Source organism: Cupressus sempervirens, chromosome 2 (assembly GCF_028749045.1).
Source record: "Cupressus sempervirens isolate cs-2001-9-10 chromosome 2, ASM2874904v1, whole genome shotgun sequence".
Taxonomy (NCBI): domain Eukaryota; kingdom Viridiplantae; phylum Streptophyta; class Pinopsida; order Cupressales; family Cupressaceae; genus Cupressus; species Cupressus sempervirens.
The window spans coordinates 343795190-343815182 of NC_143119.1; the positions used below are offsets into that span (position 1 = coordinate 343795190).

The 19993-nt window shown below is 34.0% G+C and overlaps 1 protein-coding gene across 4 annotated transcripts in view; it reads right to left on the minus strand.

The window, feature by feature from the left end:
* Window positions 1-3620: 3620 nt before the first annotated feature.
* The window catches only part of LOC149572529 (uncharacterized), an 87843-nt gene continuing 71470 nt past the window's right edge, over window positions 3621-19993 (minus strand). For 2 of the 4 annotated variants that reach the window (XM_089813647.1, XM_089813648.1), the window contains 3 exons: window positions 17185-17257; window positions 4417-4756; window positions 3621-4312 (listed from right to left, as the gene is read on the minus strand). In XM_089813647.1, coding sequence (XP_089669773.1) covers window positions 4283-4312; window positions 4417-4756; window positions 17185-17257 — 443 coding nt within the window. In that variant the 3' untranslated portion in view covers window positions 3621-4282. Of the gene's footprint in view, window positions 4313-4416; window positions 4757-12819; window positions 13397-13609; window positions 13716-13798; window positions 14316-17184; window positions 17258-19993 lie in introns of those variants that run through there. The other 2 variants (XM_089813645.1, XM_089813646.1) reach the window with 1 other exon arrangement.

Genomic DNA, 19993 nt, shown 5'->3' on the forward strand with positions numbered 1-19993 from the left:
ACATGTCATGTGTAATGTATAGTGAATTTTGTGTGTGTCACTTGACACTTGTACTCATTATGTGAAAATGACATGTGCTTTGATGATGGATCATGTGGCCACCTTATCCTGAGTTAAATACCTTAATTGAGAAATTTGACTTATTGCCTTAAATTAGTAAAGAGGACAAGGTTACCACCATAGGAAATTTGGAATTTGAACTTACCTAGCATTGTTAGGGTCATAAAGTAGCTCTAAGGTGAATTTGTGATAAAAATAAACCCTACCCATGTTAATACTTTAAGTTAGAGGGCTAATAATGACCACTAGGGTCCCTAAAAGACCTACTAGACCCCAAAAATAATGCATTTTACATTGAATCCGAAAATGAGAGTGATATATAGAGGCATGGCCAAATTAGAAACTCACTTGACCATTCTCTACCTTTAGAGACAACTAGGGTTTGGAGGAAGAGGATAAGGAGCTCTACTACAACTTTTCATTGCCATTGCTTGGAGTGAGGTTGGTACCCATAATCCATGGTGTTCTTCATCTACATATAGAGTTGATATGGTGTTCTTCATTCCATGGTAAATTTGGTGTATTGTAGATGTGGTTTATGAAAAGGGATCTTTTGTTTGAGTGTTGCATGTGAGAAGTTTATGTGATTTCTTTCTTGAATCTTGTTTTGTTTTCATGTTGTATGTTTATGCAATGGGTGTGAAGCATCACTCACCCTTGGGAGGGAAGAGATGCTTGGGTGAAGGGGTTAGATGCTTGGGTGAAGGGGTTAGTTGGGCTCACTGATGTAATTGAGGAACTCTCTCATGTGTGGAGAAGATTTTTATGTGTTCAATGGAATATGGACTTCTTGTTACTTGCATTTTGGGAGGTATAAGGAGGTGTGTGAATAGGGAAGTCATTTTAAGCCTCGAAAGGGTATGTTTATAATGAGAATATGTGCATATTTGTGAATCATAGTTTGGAAATCCTCCTCATGGAGAGAGCCCACCTTCACCCTATAGCTAGATTCAATTGTTGAGTCTTTGTGCAAGCCTTGGGTTGGGTTGTCTTGCAAATGTATTGTGTAGTGTTTTGTTATATTGTGGTGATCATGCATGTTATGTGGATGTGAAGGTGTGCAACCGTTTGTGCCTTATTTCCCCAAGCTCGGTGGGTGGCTTCCTTGAGGCCTAGGGTGGGAGGTGAGCCTCCATGGTTCTACATTTTATCTCTTGTTTGTAGGTATTTGCTTGGAGTTTGGGACATTTGGAAGTTGAGAGGTCTTACCTTGCACAGAAGAAGAGAACATTATTGCATTTGTATTGCAATGGAGGACAACTCCATTTTTGTTATGTGAATTTATTGTATTGTAGGAATGATGTTATTGATTTCATACATATGCCAATAGAGAGATTGTGAATTATCTTGCTTGTAAAGGTCCTTCCATTGTGTATCTTGATATGATGATTCCACCACCCCATTGCTTGCTTGATATTGTGTTGATATTGCCTTATCATTACTTAAAATTAGAATGTGTTGAAGAAAAGAAATTTGTATTATGATATACCTTGGAAGAATGAATAGGATATTATCATTTTGATATTTTTATCTCTTCAAATTTCATAAGAATAATTTAGTTGGATTGGTGTTCAGTATTGCTTTTGAATTAGTTGTAGAATATGCAATTGATAGCTAATGGATTTGTAGATAGTTTAAATTATGAAATTGGATGTCAATGATGTATATTGAATATTTGATGTTCATGAAATTATAATCAAAAGATTTCATTTAAGTTCTATGTTAGTGTATCTTGCAAGTAGATTTTGTTAGTAATGTGATAGTTGTTTTACATTAGATTTGCTTATTAGAATAGAAATTATAATGCATGATGCAATGTTAAAATATTATCAACTCAAATCTAAACAATCTTAGAGAATACATGAAAAGAACTAGACAATAAGTTAAGCTCAAAAAAAACTTGTAGATGCATATTCTTTATGGAAAATGTATGAGTAAAATCCAATAAGACCCTTCCTATTACAGTCAAATAAAAAATAGGCCTTGAATAAAATAATAATATCTTGGAATTTATACGTTAGAATAAACCATCTCCAAAATCTTCTCCATTAATAAAATGTCAAACATGAATGATGAAATCCTTAGCTCATGATAGGAACCTATAAAAATAAATAATAATAAAGTGTATTAATCTCCCAACTAGGAGTGACTTGTACATTTAATATGACAAGATTGGTTAGGCAAAAAGGAAGGTTTCATTTCAAATTTATGAAAAAACAAATGCAAAAAGACTTCCTTGCCGCTTTGGCAAACCTGGCAGCCATACCCATATGGGGAAAGGCATTTATTTTGGGAGGTGTCTTGGGGAGCACGCACCCTTCCCCTCTCCCTTCTCACCTACCTCCATTCATACCCAGGCCTCAACATGGCAGAAGTCAACATGGTAGGATTTAAATGAGTTTATTTGTGCTTTGTTATGCAAACAAAATCTTTCCATATCCAAGTCGCCTAGGAGGAACTTGCGCTTGGATGTGAGGGAGGGGTAGTTGGCATTGGATTGTGTGATATGACAGCTTGCAGCATTTTAATCATGGGTGATAGGACCCCTAGCTTTATGCATTTAGGGAAATGATTGTAATTTAGGTGGGGTTTAGATTAAAGGTTAGTATTAGGATATTATGTCAAGGGGGAATATATATATATATAGTTATATTTAATAAGTTTAAGGATATTAGGATTAGTATGGTATAGGAAATTATAGTTTGTAATAAATATGATATAGGATGTAAAGTTAGATGTGTTAATAGGACAGAATTAGTTAGTTAGTGGACTTAGGATATTTTGTAAAAGGGGTTTGAGTAATATATTAAGTGTAGAAGATGTTAAGTCTAGAATAGTTTTAGTAAGATTATTTTTGGGAAATGTAATGTTTATTGCTTGGATTAACATTTGTTAAGGGTAGCATAGGAAGTTAAGTAAATAGGAAAATTTAACTTTAGATTTGTTTATGTCACTTAATTATTTGCTTGTTATTGTTATTAGCTATGGTAGATGAAGATATGTGTTATAGTAAGAAAATATAGGATTAGACAATAATTTGATCTGATTATTATTTGCACAATAATTTCAAATATAGTAGTTTTAATTTAATATTAAATAATAATAATGTTAGCAATTTAAATAAAATTTGGATATAATATATAAATGAGATTGATAAAGGTAAGTGAAATCAAGGGGTAATAAATTAATAGATTATGTTGCTTAATAGGATGTTTACAAATACATTATATTAGTGGAAGTTATTAATTTTCCCTTAAATTAAATAAACAAATAAAAACATTAGTAGTAATGTTAGCCTTAATTATTTATATCTTTTGTGAAGTGTATTTTTAATTCAAATCAATCAAATGTATTATTTCACCCTTGTATTTGGGGGTTGACACTACTGAGGGATAAATTAATGAATAAAGAAATTAATTTTCAACACCTAATTTGTAACCTAAAATTAGACAAGTTAATAAATAAATAACCTTAAATTATAACCAAATAAGTAATAATGATAACTAAATATCATTTTAATGTAGTATTGCAAACATTATTGACAACCAAGCAACCCGGTATGGAAAACTTGATTCCAGATTTCGAGTGGAGCGATCTTCATTCCATCTGCAAACTTTACCATCTCAAGTTAAAGTATAGACTAGATATTTCTTATCTATTCGAAAATTCAAAACACTCAGCAATGTCTGAATCCTTGATGCAACCTGTAACCCTAGAATGCAACCTATACACATTCAATTATAACTGTGTACCATTCAAGTATAACCACAACCTGATTGAGTTTAAACCCATTCAAATTTAATATCAAGTCTTTCGACTAAATTATAACATTAACATTTCAAAAAAAATTGTTGTGTTTTTTTTTCCTTGTACAATTATGGGCATGACATTTAACATGCCCTCGTGGATCCTATTCATGGCTTGACAAATGGTATCCATTGAACCAGCCATGCTCGCCTTCTTTCTCTTTCCCTTCCTTGATGAAGATGGTGATATTCTCTGACTACCACTTGTAGTTGATTGGTTGGATTGAGCAAAGTTTTCATCCAAATGACTATCAGCATCAACTAGTATACTAAAATCCCCAACGTTATCAAGATCGATGGCCTCATCCATAATGTTCCCTTCCTCCGTCTCTTGAGCTGTGGCAGCTGTAGTACCTTCTGCCATGTCATTTCCCACAATGATGGCTAACTCATTATAGTATTGGAATGGCTGCCTTTTATACACTTTTTCGTTTTTTAATTATTTCCTTTGCAAATTGGGAAACAATTGAAATAGTTAGTCGTCTTTCAATACTAAATTCACAAATATAAAGTTTTACTTAAACAAAATGAATATTAAATACCATTTTACCTTCAACAACTCATTCCAAACACTGTCTTCAGCATCCACACACTGTGTACCTTCATTCCAAGCAAAGCCACTTGTATTTCTTAAATCTTTCATTACTCTAAATCCCGCTTTCCATGTTTTTAATTTATTCTTCAAATTATCCTTGGTCAGATTTTGCTTCAGCTCATCATTGAACTGCCTCTCAATGGTAGTCCAAGCTTCCTTTTTGAAACCACCTTCACCTTTTCGACCTAGTTGTACTTGCTCTTGAAGCAACTGAAGGAATTTGTGCTCCATATCCCTAGTCGATAGCACCCTATTCATAGAAGGTGCATTGCTGACTTGTGCTTCTTGATCCATGCTAAGGAAGATAACAAAAATGGGTAAAAAATACTTGTGTTGATGTGTAATCTTACGAACACGTTAGTGATTTGAAAAATAATAAAAATAACATCACTTGGCATTGCAATTATAATGAGGTATGTCGATAGTCTATATACAAATGTGCCCATTCCTCAACAAGAGTCAATTTACATGTAATATATCCAAAACTCTTCACATTAAACTTATCAACATGTATGCAAAGTGAAAAAATAAGGTAGAAAGTCCTAAATTTTGGCATCCCCTAGAATGTTACAATTACAGCTTACCAAAAAGACATGATACAAGTTTCCTTTCTAATTTAAGGCAAAAACTAAACTATGTTAGCATTCTATACAACATGTAGTTGTCAGTAATTCCACATTTAACGGGGAAAGAAAAACCATATGGTCATGAAGTTCAACACTGGTTTTGTGTATCTAGGTGATGGAATTCTTGAAGATTCCAAATACCTGCTTATCTCCCAAATAGAAATTATTATATTAGTAGTATAAGAGATTTCATTTGTAGCGCCTGCCCCTAGTTCACATTTTGTTTTAATTGCCAAACTCTTTTAGGCCAGTTTTATACTTGATGTTTAGTAGCATCACATTCAGATTATCAGATATTGTTTTACATTCAGTTTATTATATAATGAGATTACTTGGTACTCTGTATTTCATGCATGCATGATGATTATTCAGTGTTTTCAGTTATCGATGATGATTAGTTAGATGGTTTATTATCACATGTGCTTTCTTATGGATACTTACCCCATACTGCATGTGTATGGTGTGCGTGTTTATTTTCTTTATGTATGGTGTTTCTGATGTGGTTAAGGAAGGGAGTCGTAGTCACCTGCTAGTCGAGATCTACACGATGCACCACTTCCTGCCATTGTCTACTTAGCTTAGAATATTGTGTCTGTACATGTGTGAATTTTATGCAGGTTGCAGGTACCGGGCATCGACTTCCCTGAATTGCTAGGATGAGCGTACCCTATCGCATTATCTCAATGGTAAGAGAGGGGAGATAAACTCTTAAGTCCAAATCCTAAACCCTCTAGCCAATTGTCGTAATTCATAATTAGGACAAGTATTTGAGTTAAGTACCCTCCGAATGCATCAAATGATGTAATTTCATGATTATAACCCTTTATTGATTTAGTATGTGTTTTGCTATGATGGGTTTTCGTATGTTGTCTTTATGAGTCTTTGGTGTATTTTCTATTAATTAAGTCTAATTAAAAGATTAATTAACGATTTAATTTAATGGAAAATCATTATAACATTTTAATATTTAATTATATTTAATTAATTGAGAAATTAATTAAATAAAAAGAATTAAATTTGGAGATTAAAGTTCAAGGATAAATTTAGAACGTGATAATATTTATTTAATTTAATAATAATATATTTAGAGTTCATTTTTAAATAAATGCTAAGTATTATTGTTATTTAAGTTAATTAAATATTTTATCAATTAAAGTTTTTAAAATAAAATTAAAGTGGAAAAGATATTAAATTATTAAAAAGTTTCTAGTCCTCATGATGTATGCATGAGGTTAAAATAAAAGAAATTAAATTAAAAGATAAAATAAGTGGAAATAATAATGTTATTTTAATTTCATAAAGTGCGCATGGGATTAAAAGTAATAAAGATTAAAATAGAAATCAAGTGGAATATTAAATAAAGTTATTTAATAATTCTTAAGGTGCATTAAATGATAAAGCAAAGATTAATACAAGTTAATTTTAGAGTTAACCCAGTTGAGCATGAAGTCCTCTCGGGTGAACGCACAATTAGTGCCTCGATTGGAGGAGAAAACTCCTTATCACAACTTTGGGGGTTCATTTTTAAGGGCGCGTGAATTTGGGAAAGAATTTGGGGGAGACAGGATTTTTGGAAAAAACTTTTATAAGCAAATTTCAGAAGGAGAATTTTAGGAAAGATTTTCAGAGGAAAGATATTGAAGAAGAGCGAATTCTCTCACAATTTTCAGAGATTTTGTATTAGCATCAGGATCAGGTAGGGTCTTATGATCACTGATTAATTACGCATTTTTCCTACTTCTTGTCTTCTTCGTGCCTGTAGATTCTCTGTGATGAAAGTTTAAACATTCCAATATTGAAAATTAACAGATGCTTGTTAATTAATCTTTTGTATACGTAGGGATTAGAAAAGAGATCAGAAAAATCCTGAGTTTCTAAATCAAAGAACATAGGATTTAATCGGAAAAGGGTAGAATCTAAGAATGAAATTCTAAATTTGAAGGGTTGATAATATTTTCTCCATCAGATTATAGATGAAATCAATTTCTTTTTAAAATAATAATAATAATAATAATAAATGAAACAAAACAAATAGATTTATATTCAAGAAATTGTTTTATAATTTTAAAATATTTATAAATTTTATAAACTAAGTGAATCATTTTTCTTAAAATGAAATTGTTTCTAACATATAATATAGTGTTATTAAAAGGAAAAATAAAAATAAAATATATATATTAATATGGGGGGGGTCGTTGACCCACACCCCTACCCATCTGTACGTCGCCGCGTGTCTCAGTATGTATTGTTGTGGTAGCAGTACTGCTGCGACAGCAGGTACTACTGACGCAGTAGTACCCTGCGACAGCAGGCTGGCAGTATTACATACTGCCGCAGCGATTAATAAATCGCTTTGTGTTATGTTTTAATAAAAACAAACTTAGTCTATGCCATTTGGAAATTCGTTTTTTTTAAATGGTGGATAATTTTAATATTATAATTTGTAATTACTTTTAATATATTTTTTTAAAAATTAAATTAAACTTATGATATTATTTATTATTAACTTCATTATCAAATTTCATTAATATTTTATAATTTATTATATTAATGATAAATGTAATATTTTTAAATAAAATATTAATATTGTTGTAGGTTATAATTAAATTTACTAAAAGATTTAAATTATAATGATTAATTAAATGTTAATCATCTAGTTATTTTATAAATAACTAATAATTAGTCTTATTAAATTTGATTTAATTGACTTTAAATATAAATGGGGTAAATTTATATGTTATTTAAAAAGAAGAATGGGTAAATTGAAAGGGTGAACTACGAGACTTATTTACTTGGAACATACATTTAACTGGAAACTGGAACCTTACCTTTAATTCAACTGTATGCTTTCAAATCAAATTTAGACTTTGAACTGTACTATTTAGTTTGTACTATCTATGCTTTGGGAGTTTTTGGGTGGTTCTAGAGTGTTGACCAGTTTAGGTTGTTACCAGAGGCTCGAGGGTTATGTGATTGTGATGTTATGATGTTTTGGTCTCGATCTTTCTTAACTCAACCATGGTAATGTGATTAGTATGCTCTATGACATATTGTATTTACTATTTGTTATTGCCTTCCAGTTTCTTTGTGAGAAGCTGATGGTGTATGTATTTGAGTTACCTGACTTAACCATTTTTGAGTCATCGATCAGTTGTACTTGGGTTGCTTTTCAGTCGCCTTGATGGGACTGAAGTGTTATTGCTATGCTCTTGATGATGTCATGTTGTGACATGTGTGACTTGACCATTTTGGAGTCTTCGATCAGTATTGTGATTTATTATTGGGATACTTTCTGGTTGCTTGTTGGAGAACCTTTGGATATTGTGATTTATCATGGATGCCTTCAATTGCTGATAGAGAACTGTTGTGATCATCATGATTACTATTTGATGCTTATCAGTTGCTCGTGGAGAACTGATGTGATTATTGTGGATTATATTTATGATGTTTTTAGTCGCTTGTATAGGACTGAGGTGATTTTATTATGATTCTTTGATTTGTGTTGTCATGAGCCTAGGGTAGGTTATCTATGTGTAGTGTCGGGAAGTGGCTTGCAATGAGGGACGGGAGACCCGAAGTGGCTCTGGGCATGACTCATTGTAAGTTGTTTGTTTTAATAAGTGAAAACATCTCACCTAAATACTGGCTTAAATGAACCTAATAAGATAACTGTATGTTCTCTCCCAGGCCTTGAGTGCTAGTACAGACTAGGATGGGGTAGAGAGAACGCTTGATTACGACCTTGCATTCCGCAGTATGCCTCGTCAGTACGAGAGGATACTAGTGGCCGCAAAATCACAAGGGACCCAGGATTCCTAAGGGATTGCTCGGGTAACTTCCAACGTGACTTCTGTGATAACACTTTCCCGCTTGCATAGCAGGTTTCCTACGTGTCTTGTGTGCCTCTGGGTCTAGATGTCTATCTATGTTGGAACCTTTGAGTTAGTGTACTTTTAGGATTTTCCAGACTTAGAGAGTACTTGTGTTTTGTGTTTTGATATCATATTTGGGACTTAAGACTATCTCCTCAGCGCAGTGGGAGTGGGCCATTTAGGTTCCACGCGGTCAGGTGGTAGTGCTTTTTACTCTTACCATTGATATCTGTCCATGGTCACCATGGCTGGAGCTTTCTTGGGTGGCATTTACCTTCATTTTGTTCATGGATTATTATGGTGGATGGTTAGATTTTATGATGGATGTTTTATCATTATGGATGTATGGATGTATCATGTATGGTGAATGGTTTCATTTATTTTTATTGTACTTTGTATCATGGATTCGTGGAGGTTGATGCATTTCAATTTTTACATATGTATATTCTTTTAAGCCTTTCATACCCTGTGACATGTACAGTGGAGATTGAGCATTCCAAATTAATCTGCCAAATGGCATTCAGAACAAATGTATATTATATGGACATTGGACTCTCTGATTATTCTTTCATGTGGATGTGGTAGTTGTTAGACTTAGTTTTAGATCAAATTTAAATGTGACTCAACGTCTTGGGATCCTTAAGGAATGTAACCTGTTATGTATGGTTGATGATGATTACATGTTATTGCTTCCATTACTATGTGTTGATGTGTATGTTGTACTTTCTTACTTTAAAAAAAAATGTTTAGCAAACTTAGTAACTTTAGGTTAATTCTTTTGGATCCCTTGGCGGGGCGTTACATCATTATTATAATCGACCTCAGCTCTGTAAGACCGAACTTACTCATTAACCTTCTTTAACAAGCCTAGGCATGGTAGATGGAGTGAGGAAATCATCTGTATGTTTATTAACTTGGACTTGTACATCATAACAATTGGGGGAAGATGGATTTAGAGTTAGTTTGAGTAAGAATCACTTCAACTTTACCTAATAGCAAACGGTGATGATAAAAGATTCATATGATCAGATTTAGAAATCTATTATATATACTTATAGCCACATTATAATGATGATGAAAATGTCACATATAATTCAAACTCGATAACCTTTTCTACTGTGCTACCTGCCTATGCAAAACTGGCAGCTCTAGGACATGGGAGGAAAATCCATGAAAATATAATAAGAAGTGGATTTCAATCAGATGTTCTTGTGGGTAATGCCTTGATATCTATGTATGCAAAATGTGGTGACATTCAGAAGGCAAATGAAATATTTGAAGGAATGCATCTAAGAGATCCAATCTCTTGGACATCGATAATTACAGGGTTTGCAATGCACAGCTATGGCAAGAAAGCTCTTGAACTCTTTGAACAAATGAAATTTTCTGGTATGACACTAGATCATATCACCTTTTTCAATATTTTGTCTACGTGCAGCCATGCAAGTTTAGTGAGTGAGGGCTATAAATACTTCGATTGCATGAGGGCGTATTATAACATCAGCCCTACTATGGAACACTATAGATGTATGTTTGACCTCCTTGGGTGCGCTGGCCGATTGGATGAAGCAATTGATTTCATCTATAGAATTCCAGTAAAACCCAATGGTGCCATCTGGAATAGTTTGATGGGTGCTTGCAAGATACATAATAGTGCGGATTTAGGAGAATATGTGGCAAGACAAATAATTGAATTGGAGCCTCAAAATGCAGCACCTTATGTGCTTCTTATGAACATCTATGCTGCAACTGGCAAGTTGAGTGAGATTGAGAGGATACGGAAAATGATGAGTGACTGGGGCATAAAAAAGACACTTGGATACAGTTGGATTGACATCAATAAACATGTAAATGCTTTTGTTGTAGGCTAGAGGTCACATAAAATCGAAGCAAAGGTCATGGCATTATCTTGGAAGATCAATCTAGAACATCTATTCCAATTCAACCTCTATGATGAATAGTTTCTCTCTAGTCTTTGAAGCATTTTTCTACAAGCGGTAGATTATACGAATACTATATTTGTTTAGGGGTAGAAGTCTTATTGTTGCTGTTCACTAAGACAAGGTTAAAAACTCCTTTTTCTCTTTTTTTTTTTCAATTTACAATGCTTTCAATAAAATGGAATCCCTATATAGCATCTTGTAGAAATATAAACATACAGTAAACTAGAAGCATAAGCCCAAAATACCCAATTGGTAGTATCAATGGGAGAAGTCGATCTAACCAATCACTAATGAAAAATATTGCAGAAGAAGACTACTAAGGAGCTGAAATGTATTAATATCTTATAGACCCATATAGATAAAAAGAGATCCTCTATCCAAGTAAGTATTAAAGGGATCTCCTCCTGGGATTAGATTAAAAAAGACATGTAACATATTTTTTGGTTCCTCCCAACCAGTGGATAAAGAGAGCACATTTACAAGCATTCTCAAATTGCAGTCAAGAAAGATGGATCTTCTTACAATAATTTAGAGGAGATTTTAGCAAAAATAGAAGGGAAAGAGAATATTTAATCAATCTTTCTATGCTTTGGCTAAACATTATGCACCTCTCTATTTGAATTATGCACCTTTGCAATGGAAAATTGCATTAATGAATAACAAAACATTATGCACCTCTCTATTTGAATTATGCACCTTTGCAATGGAAGATTGCATTTAAATAACAATTGGGAAAATTGAGTACTATGTTGTTTCAATTTGTTGCATTACAATGCTCTTGAGACTAGCAAATTTGTGTATACCTGAGACTAGTAGTTTTGGTATTATTTGCATTATTTATTTATTTTTAAAATAATTGCAAACCTGCTTGATAATTAACTATTCCTATTAGTTTGATTTGACTCCCCCCTTTAATACTTCCCTCTTTAATGTGGGATAAACAGTTACTTTCAACATTTTTCTTTCTGTTTTGTTTCAATTCGTTGCATTACAATGCTCCTGAGATAGCTTGAATCTCAAATGCAATGATCGTGAGTCATACAACAGCTGTCAAGCCCATCACATGGAGCTTCTCCAGGGCACCCACCGTAAAATATCCCACAGTATTTCCCATACCTCAACAATGGTACAACTACCATGACATTTGTACATCAATTAGATATTCAAAGTCATTAATGAGATTAATATTTATGATATATCAAGATTTAACTGTGTAGTTAATGGTGATTCACACATGAATCTATCTCTCATGAGAATAAATGGAACACTTAACACTCATTAGATCTAGGTGAAGCACCAAACTTCCTAGGAGGTCACCCATCCCAGTACTACGCACGCCTAACTACAAATCAATTTCCTCCATGGTTACACCCACTATGCTTGCAATCCATTTGGAATACCTTCACCAAGCATTGTGCCTCATGAACCATTCATTAGAAAGCCCCTTCATCAACCAATAAGTAGAAGATGTTTCTCAATCAATGTTTTGAATTAGATTTTAGTGATTTAGAGAGTTTGAGTACTACAATATTAGAATAGTTGAAGATCTATAAGATAGAAAATTAGAATAGTTGCAAATCTAAGAGGAGGTTTAGCTCAAATATACATGCATTATATTCTAGAGACACTTTTTCATATCCCAAAACACAAATAAGATGTGGAAAAAAATAGAATACAACACAAAAGTGAGAAATAATACAAAGTGAAACAGCTTATGTGGCCAAAGTCTGTTGAACACTATCAGTCATGTGACTAGAGACTATATAGCACCATACATTATAATCTCTCAAAATTCTTGACACCAACTCTTCCTCCACTGAAGACACCAGTCACAAGATAATAGCGTATGCATTGAATTACAAATCAAAGAAACAAATATCATACAAACTCACGCTGGTCAATATACTTACAGCCACATTATAATGATGATGAAAATGTCACATATAATTCATTCATTTGAAATAACACACATGTGTCAGTATATATATCAAAAACATCTGCCAATATATATTCTACAACAAAATGTAATGTTCCAACTACAACTAAGCCCGTGCTCTATAGTCTTCCCACATCCTCCAAGCTATTTCATCTCGAAAGTTTCCCCAATCATCTATATCTCACTGAGTCATCCCATATGTCTCAAGTATGGGTACATTTATCCCATCACGCTCATCCTCTTTAGTTTCAACTTTTGTAGGAATACCGTCCTCTATCGTAATGAAGTTGTGCAAGATGCAACATGCTAAGACAATCTTAGTCTGTGTCATGATTTGATACAATGTTGCATGCCTCAAGATAGGAAAACATTGCTTCAGAATGCCAAATGTACGCTCTATTGTATTCCAAAGTGAGGAGTGTCAGTGATTAAATAGCTCTCATGGAGAGTTAATCGGATTTGCTCTGTAAAACTCCTTTAGATGGTAGCATGTACACCGATAAGGGGTGAGAAATCTAGGTACATTTGGATATCCCGCATCAACCAAATAAAATTTACCTACACAAATGTACCAAAAGTATATTGATATAACCTTGACACGTCTCTCATAAAATCAAAGGAACTAAACATTAACAAGTTGATTGCACATACCGAGGGAAACTACTAGTGGATATGATCTAGACAAAGCAGAAGCAAGAACATGACTATCTACTGCAGACCCTTCCCAACCAACAAGAATGTATTGAAACTTATAATCAAAAGAGCACACACCCATAACATTTTGTGATAGGTTGCCTTTTCTATCATGATATTTAGCTTGGTTGTCGACATCAATAGTAATTGGTCTATGGGTCCCATCTATTGCTCCAATACAATCCTACAAATTGTGAATTTGCATTAGAAAACATATTATTATGAGCAATAATCAAAATAACAAATATATGGCAATAGGAGATGTACCTTGAAGTAGGGATCAAAATGATCCTTCCCAAGAATTTGAGGAGTGTTTGGCTCAGCGGGAAACATATAGTCAGCATGGAACGCTAAGATAGCCCTCAAGACCTTGTGGAAGTATCCACTAATTGTCTCTCCCGAGTGACCAAAATTATGAGCAATCTTATGATTCCTCAAATTGTGCCCTAGTTTGTGGAGGAACATCACTAGTTGTTCTTCTAAAGTGATGTTGCAAGAATCTCCAATGATTCCTTTCTGCCTAAGAATAGTGGATAGACGAAAGAAGGTTGTTCTAGTCATACGAAGCTGGTCATGGCAATCAGTCTCATTTGAATAAATAATACTCTTATAAAATGGGATTTCATCTCTTCTGCGCTTACGCCTCTCTCTTCTTGCTTCTTGTGTAGATGCCGCAATGGATATTGCAAGGTCAACAAGAGCAGCTACAAGAGCAAGCATGATTCTAGTCCTCCTACCAATGAGACCATGAATCCTTGGATCATTAGCAAGATCCATCAATGACCTAGATAAAAATCAGTACCAAAGATGAGGAGAGTGAAATCTGAAACAAAAATCAGTTTGCTAACATGAATATTAACCTTTAAATTATAAACTTTCCCTATACATTTTAACAGGTTATATAAAGTTATTATTATATTTAGAAAACAACTTTGTATACACACAACTTTCTGTTATATTAATGAAACTAAAGGTCAGCAGTGAATGTGCAACAATGTAGGGACATAGAACTTGCATCGATGTCATTGTTACACAATGCACCTCCATGAACTAATAAGGTTTCAACCGTAGCTTAGATAATATGGTATGGCTGTTCACAGGAGCCTAAGCAGCCTTACAATTTGGGCTGAAATCTTTCGATACATTATATGATATAAGTTTTGTGAGCCTAAGCAGCCTTACATTTCTGACCACCTATCCATCTATTTGGACTATGAAATCTATTATAACATCTTTAATAGGTTGTTACTTTCCATGGACCAGTTAAAGGTTGAACCTAAGACGCACTCTAGATGTGAGCTACCAGCCCTCTTTGTGACTGGAGCTTTTAGTAGGCTCCTTATTGTAATTCTGATGCAGTACCTTTCTCCAACAATAAAAGGTTGCCATTTTTTTCAGTCAAAAGCACTTGATCAAGATTTATATCTTGACTAATTAAAGGCAGTAGATTTTGTACTCCAAATTAGCAACTTTTGTGATCATGAAATAAATAAAATAAACTATTGGATAGCTTGTGTTAACTTGTTAACTTGATTATGTAGCTAACACTTTTAAACTTTACTGAGAGTAACTTTTTTGTCAATTGTCTTCTCACAATCAGTATAAGAAATTGTTGTTTTAGATTTCATCCCTCAGATACTTATTTGCTAATCTATGTCAGAGTTCATGATATGGGTACATTTTGTTTCTGAATATCAGAGTAGATGAGATAGATGTAACAATCGAAGTTAAGGGGATTGTTATATAACTCTTGAACAGGATTTGACATCTAGATACATCTTTCAGTCCTTGTCATGAGATGAAAATTAGAATGGAAGGACAGTTTGCTCTGATGAAAGCAACCTCTATTCTGGTGCTATCATGCCAGATTTCAATTTAAATGTGAAAATGTGTTAACTTGTCATGATTTTATTGGTGAAATGTTTGAGCACATAAATTCTGTGCCACAATAATATTAGGAATGTACAAATATCATGTTAATATGAACTTGGCTTCCAAACAATGGGCTTAATACAATGGATTTCTAGTATTCCGAGGATTTAAAAAAGAAATGTTAAAACGTAAAACAAAATGAGATGCAATAAAACTCCAAACAATGTACATATTTAATTGATTGCTCTGTTATAAGAACTCAAAGAATATTCATTAGTTTCTGAACAGTTAAATTGCAAAGAATTTGAATAAATAAAATTGTGTGGTAGATGACAAAGATACAAATCTGATCTAATAGCTCCATTGATTATGACCTTTTTGGGTTCCTATAAATAACTGATATTTTAATAGTGCTTGCTAGCTGGCCACTGGATTTTCTATGCATCTTACACATGAGCTAATCCATCTTAGACTTGTGAGTAGACCATTGAAAGGGGAACAAGAATCACTTACTAGTAACATCCAATTTTATTATAATCCAACATTACTTCAGACCCTCTAACAACTGTTTTAATTGCTAAAGAAAATATTTTAATGAATTCCCACACATGCGCCATCTTATGGGATAGATGTAGGGGAACACATGCTCGGTCTTTTGCTTAGGCCACCAATGGATCTGACGGCCCATATTTCAGATGGGTATTCATGTATATACTCAGAATTGTCATCAGCAACTTTGTGCAAGCTATTTAAAGAAAAAAGTATGGACACAAAAACCCTTTTTTTAAAAATCTAAAATCTTCAAAAGAGAAGCTTAACCTGTGCAAACAAGAAAGAAAATAGTGCAACACTATTAAGAAATGTGATGAAGTAAGAAACAATTAGATTAATAAGGTTTCCAAAAAAAAACGATTGTCAGACAAAAGGAAAAGTACAGAGGAGATATACTTACAGTGTTTTCTCTAGCCATTGGCAAAGTTAGTAAATTCTCCTATTTCCCACAGACAAAATGAAAAAATAGAACTGGAAAAATATGAATAACAAACAAACCCCAAAAAGAAAACAAACTGCCCTATTTCGCACATGAATCACCATAAATATATGAGATGAAATGGAGCCATTTTCCAATGGTAATATAGATTTCAGGGAAAAAAAACTGGCATTATACAAAAAGCATATAATAATCTTAAAAACTAAAAATGCAAAACTCAAAAATAGTTAAAAAAAACAATCCAGTTAAAATAGTTTGGAAAAAAACAACTAAAACAATCTGCACTACTTCACATTGTGCACATGAGCTGCCCAAAAATAAATGGAATGGAATCAAGCTTTTTCAACGGTAATATAAAAAACAATAGTATGACCGTTACATAGAACATAGAACATGTGTTTATTTATTTTTGGTTGTCTTTAGTGAAAATTGTTGAATGGCAAAATTGTTCTATATTGGAGAAGTTATGGTACTTACTATCAACTCTCCATCGATTATCATCCATCTCCCTTTCATGAAATCCCGTAAGATGGCTATTAATAGTGTGACCTAATGTTCCCCTACATCTATCAACTAATTGCTAAAGAAAATATGTTAATGGGTTTTATAAGAACTCAGAAGAAACAACCTAAAATGCTAAACAAACTAAAATGCTGGGTACATCTGTTACTTCAAAATAATGAATAACCCTCCACACCTAGTACAAAATATCCACCAACAAAAATGTCTACTTTACATTTGAAGAGGAAGAAAATATACTAGCTTTAAGACAAAATGGGAAGATGCGTACTGAATGTGTGGGGAAAGCGGTGAAAATGGTGAAACTGGGGAAAGTGAGGAAATCTTCAGCAAACAAGAAATCCCTGCAAAGAAAATCCATAGAAAAAGCTCAGACTAACATTAAACACTTGTGTATTAACAATTCTTAGGCACAACAAAAAAAGTGGTAAAGATGCCTAAAAATATCAAGCAGAGATTGGTACCTGCTATGAAGGGCATACAAGGTTGGCTCTCTCAAATGCTCAACTAGAACAGATGGAATCAAGCGGCAGAATAGATGGAAGATCATTGCATCAAGCGGCAAAACAGATGGAAGATCATTGCATCGAGCGGCAAAACAGATGGAAGATCATTGCATCGAACGGCAGAACAGATAGAAAATACATCGAGCGGCAAAATGAAATGGTGGGAGTTAAACTCATGGACCCGGCAGCGACAAAATGAAATGGTGGGAGTCAAACTCACAGACCCGATAGGAAATGTTATTTGGTTTACTAAAAAGTGGAATAAAAATAGACTATTCTTATTGTGATGTGAATATCAGGATTTAACTGTGTGATTTTTGAGTCAAACTCATTGACCCATATTTCATGAGTAGTGATTCAACATGAATCCATCTCTCATGAGAATAAATGGAACACTTAGCACTCATTGGATCTAGGTGATGCTCACAGAGGTGAAGCACCGGGACCTCTGGATGTTTTGGATATGTACACTAGCGCACCTTTAGACTTAGCATACCTTCGCACTAGTGCACCTTCGTAGTAGTGCACCTTTACACTTAGTGCACCTTTGCACTAGCGCATCTTCAGACTAACCACACCTTTGCACTAGTGCACCTTTAGGGAGTTGTGCAAGGTGCTCAATTCGCTAAGGCCTTGTTTGGTAGCGAGAATTGGAGTAGAATAGGAAAAGTTATAGACTGGAATTCCTGAATTTAACGTTTGTGTGTGAAAAATAAAAGTGGAATTAGAATCCTCCTCTCCTCAATTTACCCTAAAACAGGCATAGCGGAGTTCTTAAAAATAGTTGGAATAAGAATAGTCTGATAAGTAGGAGATAATTTCCACAGCAAGTCAAATTGTGATGTGAATATCAGGATTTAACTGTGTGATTTTTGAGTCAAATTCATTGACCCATATTTCATGAGTAGTGATTCAACATGAATCCATCTCTCATGAGAATAAATGGAACACTTAGCACTCATTGGATCTAGGTCTTAGCACTCTGTGAGCATCACCTAGATCCAATGAGTGCTAAGTGTTCCATTTATTCTCATGAGAGATGGATTCATGTTGAATCACTACTCATGAAATATGGGTCAATGAGTTTGACTCAAAAATCACACAGTTAAATCCTGATATTCACATCACAATTTGACTTGCTGTGGAAATTATCTCCTACTTATCAGACTATTCTTATTCCAACTATTTTTAAGAACTCCGCTATGCCTGTTTTAGGGTAAATTGAGGAGAGGAGGATTCTAATTCCACTTTTATTTTTCACACACAAACGTTAAATTCAGGAATTCCAGTCTATAACTTTTCCTATTCTACTCCAATTCTCGCTACCAAACAAGGCCTTAGCGAATTGAGCACCTTGCACAACTCCCTAAAGGTGCACTAGTGCAAAGGTGTGGTTAGTCTGAAGATGCGCTAGTGCAAAGGTGCACTAAGTGTAAAGGTGCACTACTACGAAGGTGCACTAGTGCGAAGGTATGCTAAGTCTAAAGGTGCGCTAGTGTACATATCCAAAACATCCAGAGGTCCCCAAGATTACCATAGCTTCTTTGTCTTTTGCAACAGCTAAGATCACACTCAAACCCATGACTTTTAAGTTACAAGGAGTGCCCAACAAGTCACACTTCATGGATTTGCACTTAGAAGTGAGAGATACCAAATATTGCTAGATATTATACAAGAGAAGAACAAGATAAGATCGATGATTGGATTGAGAATATATAGGCCAATAATAACTTAATAAGGTCGTGTTATCTATGTATGAAGATATCCAAGATATGTAGAGAACACATGCCCAAGTATTAGAAGTGGATAAATACTATAGTGCAGCTAGCTTAGAGATTCTTTATGACAATTCCAGAACACAACTATGCTCAGTGAAAATAGTTGTACAATTATTCAAGCATCATTTGAAGCAATATCCTCTAAGGATGATGTCAGACACATTTTTGAAACCGAGGAGACACTAGGGGAGTTGGACTCTATGCTAGATGATTTTGCATAAGGCAAGTTCATGATTTCCACAGGGAAGTGAAGGCAAAGTATAGACTTGTCAAATCCTTAAGAAATCACCTCCACCATCCAAACATCATTTCGGTTGAAGATCAACAAGACTCAGATGCTGGAAATTGAAAATTGTGTACTTCAAAAAAATTTGTCACATTTGGAAAATTGTAGACTTCAAAGAATTTTGTCACTTTTGGAAAACTGACTTAGAAAAATCCTGTCAATTTTGGTCATTTCACCAAGGTGCACTTTTCACAAATGTGCACTTTTTATAAGGTGCACCAACAATTTTGATCAATCACGGTTGCGTTGATAGTTAAATAGCTAGTTGCTATTTTTAAGCATGCCATGCACTGAAAGCACATTTTGACAGTAATTTAACTCCTAGAAACACCTAGAGAAGGTCGAGCTTGTATTTTTTGAAGCTCCAATGACTCCTAGATCATCGCATGGCTTCTCTCTTCTTATCTTCTTCTTTTATTGTTTTTAGTCATGTAAAGGCTCATGCACCCATTAATGATATACACAAGGGTGAAAACCTACTTAGCACCATTTAGAGAGTCAGTTTGTATA